This window comes from Pipra filicauda, unplaced genomic scaffold (genome assembly GCF_003945595.2).
Source record: "Pipra filicauda isolate LSUMZ 115617 unplaced genomic scaffold, ASM394559v2 scaffold53_size3534045_pilon, whole genome shotgun sequence".
NCBI lineage: Eukaryota > Metazoa > Chordata > Aves > Passeriformes > Pipridae > Pipra > Pipra filicauda.
Window position 1 is genome coordinate 127,537 of NW_024104687.1, and position 22,063 is coordinate 149,599.

At 42.5% G+C, this 22,063-nt stretch overlaps 1 protein-coding gene across 1 annotated transcript in view; it reads right to left on the bottom strand.

The window, feature by feature from the left end:
- PDZD8 (PDZ domain containing 8) overlaps window positions 1-22,063 on the bottom strand; it is a 54,747-nt gene extending 32,684 nt beyond the window's left edge. Inside the window, exons 1-3 of the mRNA XM_027730479.2 lie at window positions 21,109-22,063; window positions 4,953-5,075; window positions 2,618-2,720 (exon numbers count right to left, since the gene is read on the bottom strand). Coding sequence (XP_027586280.2) covers window positions 2,618-2,720; window positions 4,953-5,075; window positions 21,109-21,992 — 1,110 coding nt within the window. The 5' untranslated portion in view covers window positions 21,993-22,063. The remainder of the gene's footprint in view (window positions 1-2,617; window positions 2,721-4,952; window positions 5,076-21,108) is intronic.

Sequence of the window (22,063 nt, forward strand, 5' to 3'; positions counted from 1 at the left end):
ATTTAACCTGATTTCTCAAGGAGAAGATTTCCATGATTTCTCTACATCTGTTGAATATAAGTTGGGAGCAAAAAGTAGTTCTGCAAGTTGCTAATTTTCATTCATATCAAGATTTTCAAAAGCAGGATTTTAAGAGCAGCCACCTGTCTAGTGGCCTGAATTGAAGGTGGTTGAGCACAGTGAACTCCTGGCAGTGCCAGCGGAGCAGAGGTGCAGCAGCTCAGATCAGGAGTGCCTGCTCTCTGGCTTTAATGAAGGACTGCACACAGAGGCAGAGAACACCCTCCTGGACACTGCAGAACACCCTCCTGGACACTGCAGAACACCCTCCTGGACACTGCAGAACACCCTCCTGGACACTGCAGAACACCCTCCTGGACACTGCAGGCCGGATTTCTAACATCTCAGAGATGTTTAAAAACTGCCATTTCGTTTAAAAACCTGCATTTCATTTTAGATGTTGAAACAGAAGATGAGTTCTTGAGAGTCTCAAACTGAGTACTTTTCCATATTTTCAAAAAGGAGCTGTTCCACCCTGGAACAGTTTAGTCCTGCTGCCACCTGCTGTCACAGACACATCAGTGCCATGCTGGCTGCACGGCGTTTTCCCTTTCCTCTTCTGTTGTTAAGAGCGTAAAAGAACATGTTCTAACAATGCTGCTCAACATTATTTAAAAGTAATCAGAAACTAATTTGTCCAGAGAAGTGTGCTGGTAAACCAATGCACTGCCACCTTCATTGCCAGAGCATCAACCCTGCAGATTTGTGCACGGTTCCATTCACGGTTTATCCCCAAAAAGGGTCATTCACATAAGTATTAGCAGGATGGGGCTGGGGTTTTTTGTTTTGGGGTTTGTTTGGTTTTTAACCCCAGCAATATTGCTTCCTTCTGGAAAATTCTGAAATATTTATTATTATTATTATTAGGAAAGTACTAAGACTATGAACTGGCCAGACTACTAAGGCTGAGTTGCTCCTACTTTATACTTACACGATCATGCAAAGAGCCTTAAATATTTAGATTAAAACAAACTTAAAAGTTAAACAAAATTAAAAACCGCTATGTAAACCAGATTAAACATAAAGGTCTGAAAAGAAATGACTCAAATCTAGCTCCTGCCTAGTACTTCCATGAAGACTAGCAACTTCTAGAGTTAAGTGAACTCAGTAATTCCTCTCAGGACCCCTGGAATGCTTTTATGTCACCATCTCTGGTGGTGATGTGCTTCAGCAGCCTGACCTGGCTGAGGCTGCTGCCATCCCACCCTCCTTCCTCCCTTCCACCAGCCCCAGAGGCATCCTGCAGGAAGCCAGACTGCTCCTGGCCCTGCAGGACCCACACTGCTCCTGGCCCTGGCAGACCCCAAGCTGTTTGTCACTCGAGTCACAGCTTCCTAAGACAGCACAGGTGAACCCCTACCCTCCCTTCAGGTTCTTCATTTCACTAAGAATGCAGCAGCTAAAAAAGAAGCCTTCTGTCTGTTGCTCAGCCATACACCCTTTTTGGCAAAACATAATATACAGTAATCTGGAAACAAGTATCACAGCATCTGTTACGAGGATTTTAAAAACAATGCAAAGTAGAAGTTCATTGCAGAAAATTGAATGAGATACTGAAATCCTGGATTCTTGCTGCCTCAGTGGAAAAATGATGCTGGTCTCCAAACACAACTCCAGTCAGATATAACAAAGGCACAGGGCTTAAGCCAGCTGAACTCAGACAGCAGAGGGTAAAATGCAGGACATAAACTTTTATTCTAGTGATTTCTTTACAGGAAACCAACTGTTAACATGAAGTGTTTTTAAAGCTTCCAGGGTTTTTCTTCACTAAGCACGTTACTTATTGCTCAGCACAAGCCCAATTCAATTTGATTACTGCCACAATATCCCTCTAATGTAAAACTGAAAGGCTCTTTCACATATCACACCTCTTGTCTGAAGAAAAAGGAAAAAAAAAGGTCATTTTCACCCTCACACACACAAAAAAAGACAGGCAATCTGTAGGCTGTATGCATCATGTTATCCAGTGTAATAATTACTAAAAGATTAACTTACAATACCAGCAATATTATTACTTTCTGTATTTGCAGGGCTTTGTAGAAGTGTTTTCCTTTAGCAGACACGGTAGGATTCACGTGCTCTAAGAACAATTGGAGAGCCAAGGCAATTGCCTCCATTTGCACAAACTGCAGGGGACAGGGAGGCAGAGAGTCACTCAGCCCCTCTGCTCCCTGTGCTTCAACGCTCCCAAGAGCAGGAATACACTGCTGGACAGCCCCACCCCGGGGAATCCTCCTCAGCACTCTCTGAAGGCTGCCCCAGCCAAAGAGAACAGGACTGTCAAAGCACTGTCACACTGCTGCCCTCAGAGCAGCTGAGAGCTGACAGGACAAACCAGGCACAGCTTCAGGCACAGCTGGGACAGCTGAACGTGATGTTATCCACACACGCCAATCTGACAGTGAAATACTTTGGGTTAAAAAGTAAATAACTGCTCGGCTATGGGGTTTTTTCTGTTATATCACCCATTTCATTGCCTAAAGAACACTCTTTCTAGACAATGTATTAAGAGCTTAAGACAAACTGCAACATGCAAAGGTCATACTCTATTTTTTACCGTTTTAATAGAACTTCTTGATCTTTCTTCCCAAACATTACTGCTCAGCTCCATTGTGCAATGAACATTTGTTTCTCTTTCATAGGATCCAAACATAAATAACCTGAAATAGAAAAGCCCATAGTAAGAATTGTAATACTATTACACATACCCCAGATACTCACATATCCCACATACTCACCACTCTTCATTTACACACTATTATTATTATTATTATCATCAATGTGTACACATAGAGAATCTGTCCTCACAGAACAGATTCCACAGGCACAGCCTAACACCAAAGGAAAGACACTGCCACCCTCTAGTGGAAGGACTCCAAAAATATAAGAAAATTTTTAGCTAGGGGTTTTTTGAGTTGTGTTTTTTTTCCTGCTCTGTACTCTTTTCTTTTTTTTAATAAAGTGTTCAATCAGCAGACTAGCGGTTTTTTTCCGTAAAGAACTATTTTTTATTTTAAGAAAAGCAAAAATAGCTGCAACAGTCTTCCATTTCAATCCTAAGCTTCACAATGTACTGAAGCTCTTCTTGGTTTAAGAGAACACTAGTGTAGATCAAAGTTTAATCTAAAGTTTAACAGTTTACTACTGTTTATATTTATATTTCACTAAACTGGGATCCTCATATCTGTAATTCTTTGTAACATTCATAACAAAAGAGTGGTTCTTCATGCATGATACCCTATTCCAGAAGGCTACAAAGCTTTTCAGGCAGATATCAGTACTAGAAAAGAAACCCCAAACCTATAAACTTTAGGCTATAGAACAGCAATCCCAGCTTGTTCACAGCTTATCTCACAGTAGCTGAAAGCAGATAAATATTTTGGAATAAAAATGGCAAACAAATCTTATTCAAAAGAGCTGTTAGATTTTAACTCCCTTCTAAACTTTCTACATACATTTGACAGGAGCAGTTTCTAAGCTGTCATTCAAAGCATCTCATTTGTGACTGTGATACGTGACACGAAACTCTTCAGAGGACAGAGGCAAAAGCTGTCAGAAAAACATGTCAATTTTATCTGTTTATCTTGACACTGTTAAATAAAGTTTCTAGGTTAAATATTTATAATCAGGAAGTCCCAATCTTCCAGATGTGGAGATCTGTAGTAAACATACTTTGAAAATTAAGTAAAGCTATTGAAAACAACTTTCACAACAACCAGAACCAGTGAAATGAATCCAATTCAAGGGAATTCACCTCTCTGGCTGTGACGTCTCTCAAGCTTGCACTGCAGCAGGGAGAGATAAATACATCTTTCTTTGCTATGTCCCTCTAAGAAGAGTTTATGTAAGTAGTGTTCAGCCGTGCACCTGAATGCAGGGGGCAGACGGGAGGGGAAGGTCGTGCCTGGGTTGGGACCCAGCACACCTGACTGACAGTCTGGTGGCTTTGGCTCAGAGTTGGTGGCTGTGCCTGTGACCCACCTCAGAGGGACAGTCCCCACGCTCCAGTGTAAGCCTGCAAACAGCAGCTGCCAACCTCATTGCCAGCCTGACCTTCAGCACTATGGATATGATCACTGTGAGCACAAATCCAGCCTCACAACCAACCAATCAGGTGCTTGGGACAAGATTAAGCATGTTCAAGGGTACTTGAACTGACAAACTCATCCCTTGTTTGCTTATTTTTAAAGCATCCCCAGCAACCCTGCATGGCTTTTCTCTTTTGCTTTAGGGAGCTGCTTTTGAGTGAAACAGGTTTTCCTCAGTGTCTCACTGATATCAGACAATTCATTAAAGCTTTTCAGCTGATCACTGGTTGCACACATTTCATCTTCTGGTCACTTAGACACATTCTCAGGGAATTTTCCAGGGGTACTCATTATCCCTTGAAAATATCAGCACAGTAGCTATTTAGCTGTCTTGGACTGGATGGAAGAACAAGGATGTGAAATAGCTCAAAACAAGAATAAAACAATTTTCAGCCAGAACTGTAACATGAAGTCACAAAAACCCAATGAGCCATACTGAGATTTCACCTTGCAGCAGGTCACCAGCAGTCAACTGGAAGAAACACATCACAAGACAGTCAAACTACACATCTAAATTTTAAAGAGCTCTTGATGTTGGAGTTTGATTTCCAATTTCAGAAAGACAAAGGGGAAATTTTAACTGCTGCTACACTACAAAAATTTTTGTCTGAATAGTATCTCCATTACCAGGCAAAGAGAGGCACTGTGCTCTGTGAGGCAGTACATTTCATGACTGGAGTGCAATCACAACACCAAAGCTGCCACTTGGTGAATCAGAATGGGCCCACAGTTGTAATAACTACAAACTGAGGAAACATGGGTACTTTCTTAGTCAAGAATGAGCAAAAGTGCACAAAAATATACCTTGTACATTCAATTAACGTGACTTTTAGTCGACCTTCTGTCAATAGAAAATCCTGTATACAGAGGTCTCGATCTTCATATTCATCAGCTGGCAACACTTGAAATGGAAAAAATGGCTTGAACCTGAAAAACACAGAACAGACTCCTCTTAATTCAAATTACATAAAGAACACTAACACAGAGAAATATAAAAAAGGTAATAAGACCACAGTGAATCTTAAACATTCCTAAAGAGAAATAATACCCTTCCTACATATTTATTGGTCGAAAGGAACAAGTAGGAGCCACTAAAGCTTTTTGAATGCAGCAAACTGGACAATATAAACAAAGATTGCTTCACAGGAACCGACTGAGTTATATTGACTAGTGCAGGTCATTTTGAGAAAGTGGGAAGTTGAAAAAAATCACACAGTATGTTTATGATTGCAAACATATTTAATACAAAAGTCCTTTTGCAGTAAATATCTTACCAGGTCTGTAATTTCTCAGTTCATCTGCATAAACATTGTAGCACTGAAAGGTGGAAATATAATATGACCCTAAAGCTTAAACCTTTTATGACAGTGCTGTACTAGAGGACTGGTGCACCCTTACAGACACTTCAGTTACACACATTGATTCTTCTCACACTTGGTGAAAAACTTTCAGTTGCTCTTTTTAGCCACTCTTCTTGAATTAAAATAAAGACACGGGTATTCTAAATATTTGCTCCCAAGCTTTATTTCCCTCATCACAGCATGTGATTCCCAGGAAAAGCCGCTCATGTCCAAGATATTCAGTGTTTTACACACGTTATCTCTCCACATAATTCCCTGTCTGATTAGAATATGCTGTGTTATAAATAGCAATTCCATTTTTCAGTGCTGGTGCTGCAGTGTCAGACACAGCCCCGATGGGAGGGAGGGGAGGAGAGGCTGCCCAGCTGCAGCCCCATCCCATGACTGACACACCCCCCCAATCCCAACACAAGGGCACAACCCTGCAGAAAGGATGTGCACCAAAGTATTTGAAAACACTCTTGCAGGGTATTCCTTCTTTCTGCCTTTATTCATTGCTCTCCTCTCCCAGCACTGCCCAGTTACACCCTGACCCAGCCTCCCAGCAATCATTCCTACACCCTAACCCAGCCTCCCAGCAATCATTCCTACACCCTGACCCAGCCTCCCAGCAATCATTCCTACCCCCTGACCCAGCCTCCCAGCAGTCATTCCTACACCCTAACCCAGCCTCCCAGCAGTCATTCCTACCCCCTGACCCAGCCTCCCAGCAGTCATTCCCACACCCTAACCCAGCCTCCCAGCACTCATTCCCGCCAAGGACAGAGGACATGAGCACAGGCAGCCCGGATCTGCCATCCCATGGCAAAGAAGGCTTTCCTAAGTCCTGTTTGCTCAGCCAGCACAGGCATCTGCCTGTCACATTCAGAGATCACAACATGTGCAGGAAACAGTCCCCTGGATCTGCACTGAAGAGTTGCACAAACCCCATAAACAACGGAGCACCCTCTAACTGTCAGCACAGGCTGGGGAGGGAGCTCCACGCTCCCAGTCAAGGCACTCGGCAACAGCCTCGCACAGAGCCAGCACAAAGACATTTCTTTTGTTCTCTTGGTGAAGAAACACAACTCAACACTCCAGCTCTTTTCCTGAAATCCCATTCAACTTCTAACTTTAATTTGGTTCCAAGTTTCTCCCTCATTAACTCCTTCAGGAAGAAAACCGTTTTGACACAGGTCAAGTGAAAAAATTCAATTTTAAACAGTTTATTCCAACGTTTTTTCTTTAAGTCTTGCATGACACATATGAAGCTATGAAATCACTCTGGACCACGGTTTATGTTTATGAGCCTACTATAAGCAACCAACTCAAAACATGCCTTTTGCATGTACTGTCTGGTCTGATATTTGACTCATATTTTCCTTTATAGTTCTCAAATAATTAAAGTAATAGTAGGGATCACAAGAGTAGGGAACATTCCACCAAGATGACCCCACTATTTTCATTCTACAAGAGCTGGTATCACTTCAGGGCCTGATCCCCTTCCCACCCTGACCCACCTCCAGCCATCACATCTGCCCTTCCTGTTTCTCACTTCAAGCACAAACAAGGGTGCCCTGCTCCTGTCGGGAGTGATTTTTACCCCCTGAAAACACAGGCTTGGCTCAGATTTTGTTAGGCAAAAAAGGAAGAGTTAGACAAGCACACTGGAAAATAATGCCAAGTTTTGGGTGAATAAATACTTGCATGTTTGAAGGGTTTTCAGCACAAATAAACTACTTTTCAGGTCGTACCAGCAACTGACAATACATCTTCTCCCAAAATCTATTAAAAAAAAAGATAGTTTTCCATGGGAACATCAAACCTCTGACCACCATAAAACTCAGTGAGCTGGTATTTATAAGGTCTTTCCCTTACACATACACACCATAAAACAGCCTGCAGGCTATTTAACAAGAACACAGACCTGGACCAATCTATTTTCAATACTAAAAATAAGAACTAAACAAAAAAGCAAACTAACAGACTAAGGAATTCCAGTAAGGATGCAGACATATCCACCTATACATTCAAACCAAAACCATCATCCTCAAATAACTTCAGAACAAAGTGTTCAGCATACACTGCAAGCCTTTGCTGCAGCACAGAATAATGAAATAATCCCCTGAACAAGACATTTTCCCTCCTAGATTAAGACAATGTTTACTACAATATTGATTTCTATTTTCAAAATACTTTTTAAAAATTCATACAACAATGAATTAAAGAGGAATTGATTCTAAAATACCAATGCAGTTAAACACAATAATATGCAAAACACTTAACAGTGTATGCAGGACTTGGTGCAGAACTACTTAAATCTTCTACACATATGGGATTAAAAGCAGTCTCAACATAATGTTTAATTTACAACAAGCACTTATGTTCACATTCTTAACACAGTAACTGATTTGTAAAATCCTTCACAAAAACCCCAACACATCACCTATTTCCACTGGCACTAGTAATGTACAAAGAGCTAAATATCCATCTTAAATGCATTTTCAGTGTTTGAGTGCTGCTCTGAAGCCTTCCAAATTTACATCACTGCACTTATCCATTTAAAGCAATTTACAGAGAGTTTGTGCATTTCCAAAATTACACATGGGATAAATTGCTATTTCCCATAGATTTCAATAACATATTAGGGAACTGAACTGCTGTCAGATGATTTAAGTACAAGACAACCCTATTTATTTGGCAAGACTTTCCAATTGGGAACTGGTGAAGCACCAGAGAGGGACAGTTGGTACCAGGGCCAGACAGTTCCCTTGTGCTGTAAAAACACAGCCAGGTAAGCCAGGCTCCTGCCAGAGTCCGCCAGCACAGCTGCTCCCAGCTGCTCCCCATGGCTGGGAAAACCTGGGAGCCACCCCCCCTTTCACAAGCAGTCACCAGGACAAGGGACACACTGAAGAGCGTGTTCCTAAAGTTATATACAAACACCCTACACCCAAAATCTTGCTTGGATATGCATGCTATTAAAAAAGAAAAAAAGTCTTTAAAAGTGGCTTATATTAGGTGCTTCTAGTGTGTTTTCAACTTGTTTTTAAGTTACAAGAGACCCTCCACAAACTTATCATCTTATTTGGTCAGAAGTCTGAAATTCAGATAGTACACTATTAAGAAAATGTTAGTTAAACCCTGAAAAACATCGCAATAAGACAGTGTTTATTTTCTAGGAAGTTTTATGGTAAACTTCAAATCAGATCTAGTACCCCCCCCCACTGTGTTACAGGACATTCTGCCCCAGACATGTGGGAGGCTCTTACACACAAGTTCTCAATATATGAGCAGCCATTTTTTTTTTGTAACCAAGACCTCAAAAAAGAAAAAGCAAAGATTTTATTATTCCCTTTTTTCTTCAAAGATGTTTCATGCATTTCCAGATTCTTAAGCTACAGTGTTCTCATTTCTCAGTAACTCTGAGATATATCTTGAATCAGACACTCAAGACAGACAATTATAAAACTTCGATTTGTTCTTGACTTCGACAAGAATAAATGGAAACAGTCCAGTACATGCTTCCAAAAAGACAGCAGATTTTTTTCCTTGCATATATGACAGAAGTCATTGTGAATTGAAGAAGGACAGTCCTAAAGACATGGTATTACTGTCTGGACTGAAATAGCCACAGGTAAAAAAGAAATTTTGAATCAGACTTACCAAAACTGCTTTCTTATCAGCACGAACAAGATTGATTTTACCATGCACAGACTATTTTGCACTTCAAGAACACCGTCCAAATTCTAAATTCCATAAATACTGAAACAGCTTTGTCAACTCAATGCAGTCAGTGCCTGCTTGAGACCAGAGTTTTCAGGTGGTATTTTTTGGTTTGGGTTTGGGGTTGTTTTTTGGTTTTTTTTAGCTGAAGCAAACTGTTGATTCAAATTAAGAGAAAGAGATCAAAATCCTGCTATATTTCAGGTTCGAACAGGATGAAGACAAAATTGCCCTGTTTAAGCAGAAAACCTGAATTATTGTGGCTCTGCTCCAGGTGGGACAGAAAATGCAGAATATGTTCATTTGTTCACACAGGGCTGGAAGAGCAGCAGGTGTGGTTTAGCAAGCAGCTTTTAGGCATTCAAGGAGAACAGCAAGAGGAAAAAAAAACCCACCAGAAAATAAGCAAATAAACCCAAGCCACCCCAAAACTCTACCTTTAGCCAGCTGGATTAGGGACTGATCCCAGGGACTGATGCCAGCAAAGCACTGCCTTTTGCTCACTTCAGTGAGCAGTGTATTCTCCCATAAGTAGGTCTCAAGTCCCTACAAACATCCTCTCTCTGCAATAGTGGTTAGAGGAAAAAGATGATGTTCTAATAGAAGTCTAAGCTCTGAACATGACTCGTTCACTGAGCTCAAGAGTTTTAATCCTCTCCTCTAAAGCCCAGCCTATGTCCATATGAAACAAATGGCATCTCTTAGACTGCCTAGAGAGAAAACAACACTGCTGAAAGCAGCCTCAGACAGCTGTCAGCCAGAAGTGAAAAAATATTTGTATCTGTTCTGAATTCTAGGCATGATAGCTTTCCAGGGTTTATCCTCACTCCTCCAGTTAAGTTTTAAAAATGCTCAAAGTACAGAAGCTTCTCCTTAGTCTCCATTTATCTATTGACGAGACACAAGATGGTCCAATCCCCACCCCGGCAGCCTTCCAAAGAGCTGGAGCTGGTGCTGAGCCTGAGCTGGGCTGTGTTCCAAGCTGGGTGACTGACAGCTCCCCTGAGCTGTGGGCAGCACTCACCACGGCCCTGCTTGCAGAGAGCTCAGGGGCTGCAGGGTGGGAACCAGGCCATGGCCAGCACTGGCCACCCGTCCCCCAAGCACAGGTGACAGCAGTGGTGTCACAGCATTTCATTTGTGGGCCTGCACTGTAAATGGGACCAAAGGACAGCAGCTCAGCCCGGCCATGACCTGTGGCACTGCTGCTCACAGTCACATACAGGAAGGGCTCAGGAGATTAATGAACAGGAAGGATTCCTGCGCTTGCCAAATCCTGCATCACTGATGGCAAGCACTTGTGATTACACTGGAAAGAAGCAGCTTCTCAAATTGCTATAATCTTTTCCTACCAAGCCCATGAATTTGGATACTTTCTCTAATTTGCCCTTCCTTCAGAGGAACAGAGAAAATAGAAAAAAAAATGTGAGTTTTTGTGGTATTGTTTTAAAACAATACCACTGATTTACACTGCTGTTCCCACCCCACCTCCCCTTGTAATCCACAGGGCTCTTTGCTTGGAAACATTAGAATTTGTTTTGTTTCTTCTAACATATTGCATCAAGTTTTGTTAGCAAGTATGCAGTTATTCTTAAAAACAAAAAACAACTGTTGAAGTTTCTAGAATTACACTGCATCATATCCTGATTAATTACTAAGGAACTATTCACCAAGCCAGATCACTCCCAGAGGTGACTCAAACACTACCATGAAGCCTTCTGTTATGTCACTGCAAGACTGATCTTCCATTTCTACTCTTCCTATTTTAGCTTAGGCAAACAGGAATAATGCTTTAAGATATTTACTACACATAATCTTGTACCTAATGCCATTATTAAAGTAGATCATAATATCTGTACACTGAATGGGCATTTTTCATAACTATGTTGCCATTAAAATTGATTCAAGAAAATATACTGAAGCTTAGCACTCTCAGTTAAGAAAGTCAGGAACAAAGTATACAAGTGTTACGATTTCCAGTAGATATCCACAGATAATTTTAAAATCCTGGACAGAAAGTAAGAAATAATTTTGTACATCTACATCTCAAACTGTCCCTGTAAGTTTTTCAGTTAAAGCAACACAAAATTGCTAAAAAAATTAATTCCCAAATGATTATCCTAATTTAATTTTATGCTAGTAATATCTGGCAATTAATTACTGTCTTTGAGTACGTGTAACAGTCTGATTAACTGTATCATCAGTTGATCTCTGTAATACACCCTTTATTGCAGACAGAGCTTTATGACATCTTGTAAGTCTTCCAAAATGTGTGAACTGTATTGCTGTGGTAGAATTCCTGTATTTTTCAACCAGAAAGAGCTCCAGTGGAGTGGGCTGGGCACACTGCTCCTCATGGCCCCTCTGCTGAGCCCAGCAAAGGCTCCAGCACAGAGCTCAGCTGAACCACACCAAGGGACAAGGGAATTCAGACATTATAAAGGTAAGTTGTTCCCATTTCATAGTAAGGCTAAAATGAATTACAGCAGCTAGTGGGGAAAAAAAATAACTAAGTAGCTCTCCAGAGCCCAGCTGAGGGTTGAAAACAATTCCTGCCTTTTTCTTACCTCACAAAAAGTAAGGTTCTTCCTCTCTCTCTTTTCTTTAGTGCTACACCCAGCACCTCCTTGGCAGTTTGCACAACTGTAGAACACAGACAGGTCTAAAATGCTGCCAGGCTCCAGCTGGGTCCTGCAGTAAACAGAGGTGCACTTCCAAGGCCTTGGAGGACTTATGAACCCAGGCAGGGCTCCACAAGAGGAGGAGTCCTTCCAGAAGGAAGAAGGCTCAGGGAAGCAGATGCACCCACGTGGCTTTGGGCAGGTGTGATGGAGGAGCGGGAGGCACCAAACCCAGCACAGCAACCCCACCTTGTTGGGCAGAGCAACGCAGGAGCACCTCCTTCCAGCCCCCAGACACAACCACTCCCTGCTGGCTGGGCACTGAGGAGCACCCTCCTTCCAGCCCCCAGACACAACCACTCCCTGCTGGCTGGGCACTGAGGAGCACCCTCCTTCCAGCCCCCAGACACAACCACTCCCTGCTGGCTGGGCATTGAGGAGCACCCTCCTTCCAGCCCCCAGACACAACCACTCCCTGCTGGCTGGGCACTGAGGAGCACCCTCCTTCCAGCCCCCAGACACAACCACTCCCTGCTGGCTGGGCATTGAGGAGCACCCTCCTCCCAGCCCCCAGACACAACCACTCCCTGCTGGCTGGGCACTGAGGAGCACCCTCCTCCCAGCCCCCAGACACAACCACTCCCTGCTGGCTGGGCACCCAGCACTGCTGCAGGAACTGCCTGTGCAACACAAACCTCGCCGGCAAATTCAGTCTCCGCTGCAGGATTTTTTCATGGATTTACTCTATACCCTGGCTGGAATCATCGAATACCTTGGAGGTCTGGATTCAACTGGCTTGTGAAACAACAGCCATTTGTTAAACAGGAGAAGTAAAAAGTAATGGAAAAAGCTTCCAAAACTTGTGTGGATCTTACTCGTGTCTCTCAAATGAGAGAAACACAATTCCAGCAGTAAATTCTTTAAACAGAAAGTTTAAACAGAAACTCAGTGACATCAGCAGAAACTACTCAAATAAATGATTTGTAAGTTCTGTGTTCAGCTTAGTGTGTCACAATTAACCTGATGAATTTTTATAAAATAACGACCCTCAAAACCCCTTCACACAAACTGGCATCCACGCTCATTTCCAAAGTGAAAATTTATCCACTGTCATGAACAAGCCTTCTTCAACCCTCAAATGTCAAAATAAAACTTCCAGGAGAGCATTTTTTAAAATTATTTAGAGTTGGGTAGTCACACGTCACTCAGAATAGAACCTTCTTGAAATAATTGTTCCCAGCTAACATGTATAATATTGGATTACTGCTTTCTGCTGGATGAAAGCACAGTTTGAGATCATCATGCAAAGGTTTTTGTAGCTCTACAATTCATGGAGTTTAGTTGAGTGGGGTGGCACAAATTATCTATTAATATTACCTACCTATGTGAGTTGCTAATTTTTCTCCATACTCATTTTAGACAATAAAGTTTATTAATCCTAGGAGAAGTTTTAAATTTAAAGCCTTCTACTATACTGTAAAGAAAAATAATGTCAAAAATAACCAAATATTGAAATAGTTCTAAATCAAACAAGTGTGAACACGGCTGTAAACACAGGAGCTTATCAAGTGACTTCAGGCAATCTCTGCAGGAATGCAGGATAAGCAGTTTCCCACAGAAAGCCAGGAACATGAAAGGAGTAGCTCCAAGAGTGAATGCAGCAGCCTGAGACTGAGCTTCACCAGCACTGGAGCACCACCCCCTTCCACCTCACTGATGACTGAAACCTCCTGGCCTTGCCCAGGCTGCCTATTTGAGAGCTTTCGGATCAAGTGTCATTCGCTAATAAAAAGATTAACTATATTTTTTATATATATATATATATATATATATATATAAACAGATATAAAATAGGTTCTGCAAAAGGCTCATACATTTTTACATCAAATGAGCTACTAAGAGATGTATTAGCTACATATTTTTAGAGGTAAATTCCGTGTCTCTATCCCTGGAAGTAATAATCTCCTTCAAGGCAAATGCAGTGTTCGGTTTGTGTAACAGGTGGGGGACATTAGTCACAATGTCTATGCACAGAGTGTAAAAATCATAACACAGCCTGGAGAAGGTGATTCAGAATAGCCCAGCTCCAGTGCCTGAACACACCCACCTGCTCCAACAGAGAGGCTCGGAACCAAACCTGGACATTTCTTAGATGCCTACTGTCCAGTAGTGGGATCAACTCCTATATGCCCTGTATTTACCCTGAAATAATAAAAAGTGCTTCTGCTTATTTCATATTTTATTTAAAAGAATTGAAAGCAATACAGATGATGGCAATTGAATAAAAAGAAACATATTTGTTCTCACTGAGTAGCAAGAGCAGTTTGAACACTGAAGATCAGAGCCCAGATGAACGTGGTCTCAATGCTGGTATGTGCAAAACACCAACAGCCAAAAAAATCTCATCGGATTTTCCAGAGTCTTTATTCACTAACAACATGAAAGATGTTCACTGCAGGACTAAGATCAAGTAATTTTTAAATACAATCCAGCAAAAGTGCTACATGAGTTAATATTCTTTCATTATTATTGTACAGAGTCTTTTATATACTGTTTCAAGTAAGAAAAGTTGAAGGAGGTCTTATTTTCCTGTCACACCAATTAGCCTTAATGCTTACTGGATTCCTATCTGCAGCAAATACAGATACTAATCACAAAACTTACACCTTCATCCATCTCTCCCTCCAGCTGAGGGTTTTTTTGTCCCCAGCTATACCTGTGGTGTCTCAGTTTCTTCACCAATCCGTCTCAAGTCAGTGCTGTATTAGTTCATCACCCTTGCAGCTAAGAAAATAGAAGATCTGTTGACTAACCACAGGAAAAGGCTGACTCTTAACCCAAAAAGAATGCCACCTGTATACTGGGAAATGTCTGGTATGTAGCTGGTCACTCATTAAATCTGACTTTATAAGGAACAAGTTTCAAACTGACATTCTTTCATAATTAAATCTTTCCAGTGTGATAACTCATGAAGTGCTGGATGACCAAAAATGTTTCAAAACCCCTAGAACCAATGGTTTTGAATCTGACAGCTACATAAGAAGATTTACATACATACTTTGCACCGTATAATTTCATATAACCTGAGGAAAGATGTATTTAGTGACCTTTCAGACACACTGTATGCCTGAGGCAGAGCACTCCCAAAATAAAAACAGTAAAAAACCTCTGCACTACAAAAAGCTTCCTTCTACACACGTAGCACCCTTGAAAAAAAGGAAAGTATTTAAGGCTCTGAGGTTTGGTTTTGTTTAGTGTGTCAGGTTGCCTACAGATCCATTTACCCAACTCCTGTATGAACAAGAGAAATCCCTTGTCCATGTACTGCAAAGATAACCTTCCAAGCATGAAACCACTGCCTGCAGACAGATCTACTGATTCCAATTAGCACCACTTTGCCATTAGAAAAACAAGTCTTTGTGCTGGCATCACTCAGGGCATTACCTCTGGAGCAGTCTGAAAATCACAGTGCTGCTTTACCATCAATTTTTGCACAGCAGAAAAGGACTCAGATCCTGGGAGCTTTTTTAATGCTTCTGAACAGTAGAAGATTTTGTACCTAGAACAGGCATGGTGTTAACAAAAAGAAAAAAAAAGATCTCTTCTTTCCTTTCAGCAGCAGTAGAAATGAGAACTTCTGTTCAAACAGGAGTGCCCTATAAATTTAACTACTAAGAGAGATTCATATCACAACCACAGTAGAAATCATTCAGAAAGAAAAACTCTCCCTTTGCAGAACCTTTGAGAAAGGTCTCTCTACTGGCTGCTGCTTTCTGAAGTTAAGACATGGTCACAATATCAGGCTCTATTTCTGGTACTTCTGCATATAACGACATCATATGAATAATACATACTCTTTTAAATTTTATACTTTTTCCAATACCTCTATTACCATAGTATGAAGTAATTTCTATTATAAAACTTATAAAATCAAATCAATAGCTATTTACATTACTTCTTGGCTTAAGTTTTGCCAAAAATAAGAAACTGCTATGTAACTCTCAGACTGCATTCTATAATGGTAAATTAAAATAGGCTTGTCTAATTGTTCTTCCCAGTGAAATTCAATATAGCCCCAGCTTCCAAATAAAGCATAAAACTATTTACCATGACTAACTATACTGCAAACGATCAGTTCCCAAGATAATTCATGTTGGAAGGGACCAGATGAGGTCATCTCAATACCCAACAGAGAAATGTTAGAAGCAATTCATTGAGACATTACTTCTAACGAAAAGAAAGTCATTCCCCTCTGTGGTAGCATGCTTTAAAATAAAGTACAGTTTCTCGAAACAGGCTAGTATCAATACTTAGCTTTCTTTTAATGTAACAAACTGAGAAGCAAAGTATTCTTAAAATATACAGGACTGACTCACTGCTTAGGCAACACCTGATCTACTTAAGAGTCTAAATGGATGAACTCGCAAGATGTTACATTTAGAAAAAAACAGCAGCTGTCGTATTTTTTCACATCCTTTCTTAAGAAATACCAGGAAGTTAAATTCTGGTGGGAGACAAGACTGCAAGCACTTCCTCCTCAGCCTCCACATACACACAAAGGGTTTTGTATTTTCATTATGGTAAAGTGTATTTTTTTTTGTCTAGAAAGAGCCCAAAACCCAAAGCTGTCCAAAATCTACACAAGCGAGACCAGGCCCTGTTCAAAACAGCCAAACTCCACCCAACAGTTAAGAACAGGCTGGACAGCACAGCACCTCCCTACGTGTACCTACACACCTGATGGGATGGGGGCATATCAAGGTTGCCACCGTAAGCAGATTAATAAAAGGTTAACGAGCAAGGTACAGCTCATCAGAGAACTAATCCAGACGAACACATGACTACTGCAACAGCACCAGCAAGCAAGGACACAGACACCTGAAGCAGTTCTGCAAATGTGTCTGTAAATCCCAAACCTGCTATGGCAATGCAGAACTGCAGCTCAGCGTTAACCACTTTATCCTACTGTTAAAAGCCATGACACAGAAAGTTAAAACCAACATGAACAACGTCTACAGTACTAAACAACTGTTTGAGTGTATCCAATGAAAACCCAAATAAACAAACTCCACTCCGTGCTGCCAGCATTCCTTGTCATTCTCTAGTGAAAGAAACCTGTGTGACAAATACAGCGTCAAGGAGAGCTGGGCGGGTGCCAGACTGACTGAATCCAGCCCTGACAGTGCCAGCACTGCACATCTGGGCACAGCAACACAGCTGCTGGGGCTGGGGCCACTCTGCAAAACATCACAACCAACAGGGAGGTCAAGGCTTTCCACTCTCATTCTCAAGTTCCACCCACTAGTCCACTTGACTTAGGACTGAAAAAAAAATGTAATTGAAACAGTTAATTCAAGTCCAAATGAGTTTGGAGTACGTAGAGCCAAATAAATGATACCTACAATTATTCATTAGGGCTAGCTATTAAAAAAAGAAATAACAGTGATTCAGTTATCTCACTCTCAAAAATGCAGCAGAACTTGTGTATATTGGAGAAGAAAAATGGTCATATTAGATCTTCCCTACATCTGAACAAGATACTGCTCCAACATACAAAAATGTTTTCAGAAAAGCTGTTTGCATTTCTATTACAAAGCAAGAAATACATTAACTACAAAACAGTAGTAACTGTTGCTATTATCAGTTGAATTGCACAAATCCTTTATCAATGATAACAAAAACCCCAAACTAAAAACAACCCAGCCTACCATTCAGTGGATTTTAGCAGCAGCCTTACATCCAGGGATGTAATCAAATTCTACTATACAAGACAGCAATTCCCATTCAATGGTAGAGCAGCTTCATAATAGGGTGTTTTGCCAGACACAAACACATTTATTAAAGGGCCAGAGAAAACACACCCTATTAGAATAAAACACAAATTACTACTTATGTGTTTAGACAAAGTGCATCCCTTCTTTTTCAATTAGTAGACAATTGCTTTTGAAGAGACAAATGTGCATGAAATGCCAGACAAACTTTAAATGCACTTACTAGGCTGCACTGCCTCTCCTACAGACACTCAGGAGTGCAGCAGGAATGCAGGATGCCTTTTTCTCCTTTCCAGCTGCAGTTATGCACATCACACAAAGCCAGTCCTAGCAATGGGTGATACAGAAGATCATCTTACTAATCACTGCTCTGCTGCATTAATTTTGTACGAACTGGAAGGAATACAGAAGTACACGTGTAGTAATCTGGCTGTAGCAACAGACAACACACATGAAGATACATTCTTTTTTCATGCAGTATTTAACAACTAAATAACAGAGGAGGTGGGGATCTGCTACACAACCTTAGTTACAGGATGATCAAATACTGACAAAAGTTCTCTTCTTATGCCATTCACTACCAAGTAATAATATCTATAAGTTGCCTAACACAAAAGACAAAGAAAATGGCATATTTTTAATTTTAGTGCTAATTAATACAGATTCACAGATTCACAGAATATGCTGAGTTGGAAGGGACCCACAAGGATCATCAGGTCCAACCCTTAGCCCTGCACAGGACCAGCCCCAAGAGTCACACCATGTACCTGAGGGTAATACCTTGAAACAAGATGAAACTCTTTTGTGAACTTCAACCTGGAAGCCAGAGAGCCAATCTGAACAGAGCAGCAAAGTGCCCCTTTTAACCAGCTGAAAAGGGAACTCCTCACACTCCAAGTGCTTTTGTTTACAAGGCTGTAATTACTGCTATTCAAAGATTTATTTACAAAGTTACTTGAGCAGCAGTAGGGAGACATCAGAAAAGTTTTGAGCTATGCATGGATGCAAATATTTAAACACAGGCATACAGGCCACAGGAAAAACAAATGAGGAGAGGATTATCACACTCCCTGCAGATGAAAAACTTTTAAACTCTAAGGTAACAGTTGTAAAAGCAGTTGTAAAAACTCCTGACTTCTTCCTATATACTCTTTGCTATGGAATATATTAACATATCATATTCCCAAATTCAATGTGTTCTTACAAATTCTATTTAAACCACCAAGTTTTGTATCTTATCAGCAGGGTACTTGATTTTCCAAACACCATCTAAACCATAACGTCTCAGCTCTCAGCTCAGCCACCACATAAGAAAGTATTGTTACTACTCAGCTGTTACTAAGCCTTGCTGCCTTGGGATCCACTTGCCTAAACTCCCCTGGGACACACTGGCGGAGAACACGTGGCTTTAGACTGTATTTCACAAGACCTTGTGCTACTGGGCACAGCTAAATGTTCCCCCTGGAAGTTTTAAAGGCCAGGCTCTGCACAGCAGGACACCAGTGACCCGACCTTCCTTCCTCAAGACAACGACATTAGTAGCATTAAGCTTAGTGTCCTGCCTACCCCCTTCAAACAGGGAGGGGCAGAAGGACATGATGAGGTCATGGCATAAAACTTAAAGGTCAAAACCACCCTCCCAGGGTTGGGCACTGTTTCACTGAACATCTGCCACCCTATGTTACCAGCCTACTATCTAGAGTGAAATTCAACTGTTACTGCATTTTCCTCTAAAGCACTCATAAATGTCCAACTCCTTTAACTAAAGAGAACATTTTAAATTAACAGTTAATTCTTTTTAGTTTTATAATAATTTATACTTCATAGATCAGTGTCAGTTACCTTCTGTCCTCACATTTCTATCTCAGGTTCTACATTCTTCTTTCCTTATTTTCCCTCCCAGTTCCTTTAAGTGCCAGTGGCTCACACAGGCCTCAGTCATTCTTTCTGGGGCAGAAAGTTTGAGAAACACGTGGAAAACTGACTCCTTCTACCTAAATGACAGCACCTTACTGTCCAGGTGTATCTGTCAGAGGAAAAATGCAGATGTCTGTCTTCACCTGCTGAAGGGGAGGAGCACATCATCACTGGCTCCAGGGGAACCCTAAAAACTTGTCAAGGGAGTGTAAAGTCCATCTGCTGTACTTGCTCTTCCCAGGCATGCCGAGAGTGCTCTGCACCACGACTGTGCTATCCCAGCCTCTCCTTAGGGCCCTTCCCCACAGCTAAAGAGCTTCAAGCTCTTTCCAAAAAAGTAAGAGAACAGAAGCAAACTTGCTCCTGACAGCTTCCCTGCTTCCCAGGGACTGCTCGCTTCTGGAGAGCCATTCAGTGCCTCAAAATCTGACAGGACCACCACAGTATCCAAAGAAACTACTTATTGCCTTGTCAGAGTTGTCCAAATCTTGGATATTTTACAAATCCACTTTAATGAGAACTCTTAGAAATTCAATTGCAGGAGAACCAGCTGAAAAGGCTCTAAAAATTACATCACTACTGAGCTAATTACACTTCAAAATTCAAATAGGCATTTTCAGCTACTCATCTCTCATGAATTTCAGGAAAAAGGCTTACTGCAGAAGAATGTGGTAAACAAAACAAAAATCCTCACTTAACACATAATACAAGCTACAAAGAACAAACAAAAGAGAAAGGAAAGATGGTATTGTAAGAGTGGTAAGACACAGAACAGAAACACAGTACCTGGACAGTGGTAAGACATTCAATACCAGAGTGTGGAATCAAAGTCAAGATGTCCCTTGCCACTTCTGCTACAGAAATGTCACTGATCATTTCATTATATTCACTGCACAATGCACTCTGTGCTGCAATGTGCACATTTGTAAAAGAAAACATACTACCATACAAAGAAGGAAAAAAAACCCCAAGAGGTCCCCAAAGTTTTACCTACCACAGTAGTGGCAATATTTCTCTTACTAACTTCTAGACTTCACCCAAGTTACAGAAGAAATTAAGCAGACCAGTAGAGAAGCTGACAGCATATATCATAGGATCTCAAAAGGATTCCTCAGAGCCAGAACTTTACCCATTGTCACATTAGGCAACAACCACCTCACCTCTATAGGTGAGTGTAAGCCGCAAGTGCTGCCCAGGTGGCTCACCAGGGGCAGGAGCTATGGAGGACACCCCAAACCCACACACTCTCTGCAAAGCCGTTCTTTCTCTCTTCCAAAGAGGGATATCGTGGTCCTGTTGTTGGACACCTGACAGGATCCCAAAAATCTTTGACACCTCCTGATTCTGCCATTTAGTTACACACAGTACAAGGCATGTCACAGCCTCACTGTGCAATGGCTTCTTCACCTGTTATAAATGGAGAACGATCCTTCCCTTCCTGGAAAGCTTCTGACAGCAGACAAGCAATGGACAAGTACCCCTACTGCAGAAATGCCCACAAAAATCTCTTTTTACCTGCTAAGAGCAAAACAGCAATTCTGTTGCACACCACCCCCAGTAACACTGAGGTCGCAGGACATCTTACCTGATTTTATAATTGGGTAGGGTGTGCTTGCGCTTAATAACCTTCTTGAACTGGTTCACTATGATGGAAGTGAGCTGGGGCATGGGCCTCCCTTCGAACTGGGACTTCACCTCGAACACTATCACGGGGTCGTCCATGAAAGAGAAGAACCAGTGAGTGAAGGGCAGACGCGTGAAGACCAGCTTCAGCTTCCCCATCACCCGGGAGATCTTCACGAAGAGATAGGCCGACTTGCCAAAGACCAGGTCGGCGTCGATGGCCAGGTGGAAGCCACCATTGTACTCCAGGTCCACCTCGAAGCCCAGCTCCTCGGGACAGCCCTCCTCGTTGCAGCAAACCGGCCGGATGAGCTTCACCGACTTGAACACGGGCAGGACATCGCCGAGAGAGACCTCCCTGAGGCTGAGCCCCTCCAGCACCTTCCCCGTCATCTTGGCCTGGAGCAGCTCCTCGAACTCCACCTTGATCTTCTTGGTGACCCAGTCCCTGACCAGGGCAGTGTCCCTGAGCTCCCTGAAGAGGAAGAGGAAGATGGCATTGAGGAAGTGGCAGCTCTCCTCGCGGGAGGAGGGGGCCGGGGGGGGCTCCGGCTGCGGCGGCTGTTTGCTGCCGGGCTCGGGGCCCGGGGCGGCGGCGGCCGCAGAGGCCGGGGCCGGGCTGGGGGCCGGCTCGGCCGCGGCGGGGCCGCCGGCGGGCTCGGCGCCCTGCAGGTATTCCCTGAGGCCGTGCTCGGGCGCCACGCGCGAGTAGACGATGCCGCCGGGCGCGTCGCCCGTCCCGCCGGGGGGCTCGGGCTTCTTCCTGTAGAGGAGCAGGAGCTGGAGCAGGAGCGTGAGGCAGCAGCCGGCGAGCGCCGAGAGCAGGATCACGTACAGCAGCGGCATCCTGGGGCCCGCCGGGCCGCGCCGCCCCGCGCCGCCCTCACCGCGCCGCCACCGCCGCCATCGCGGGGCCG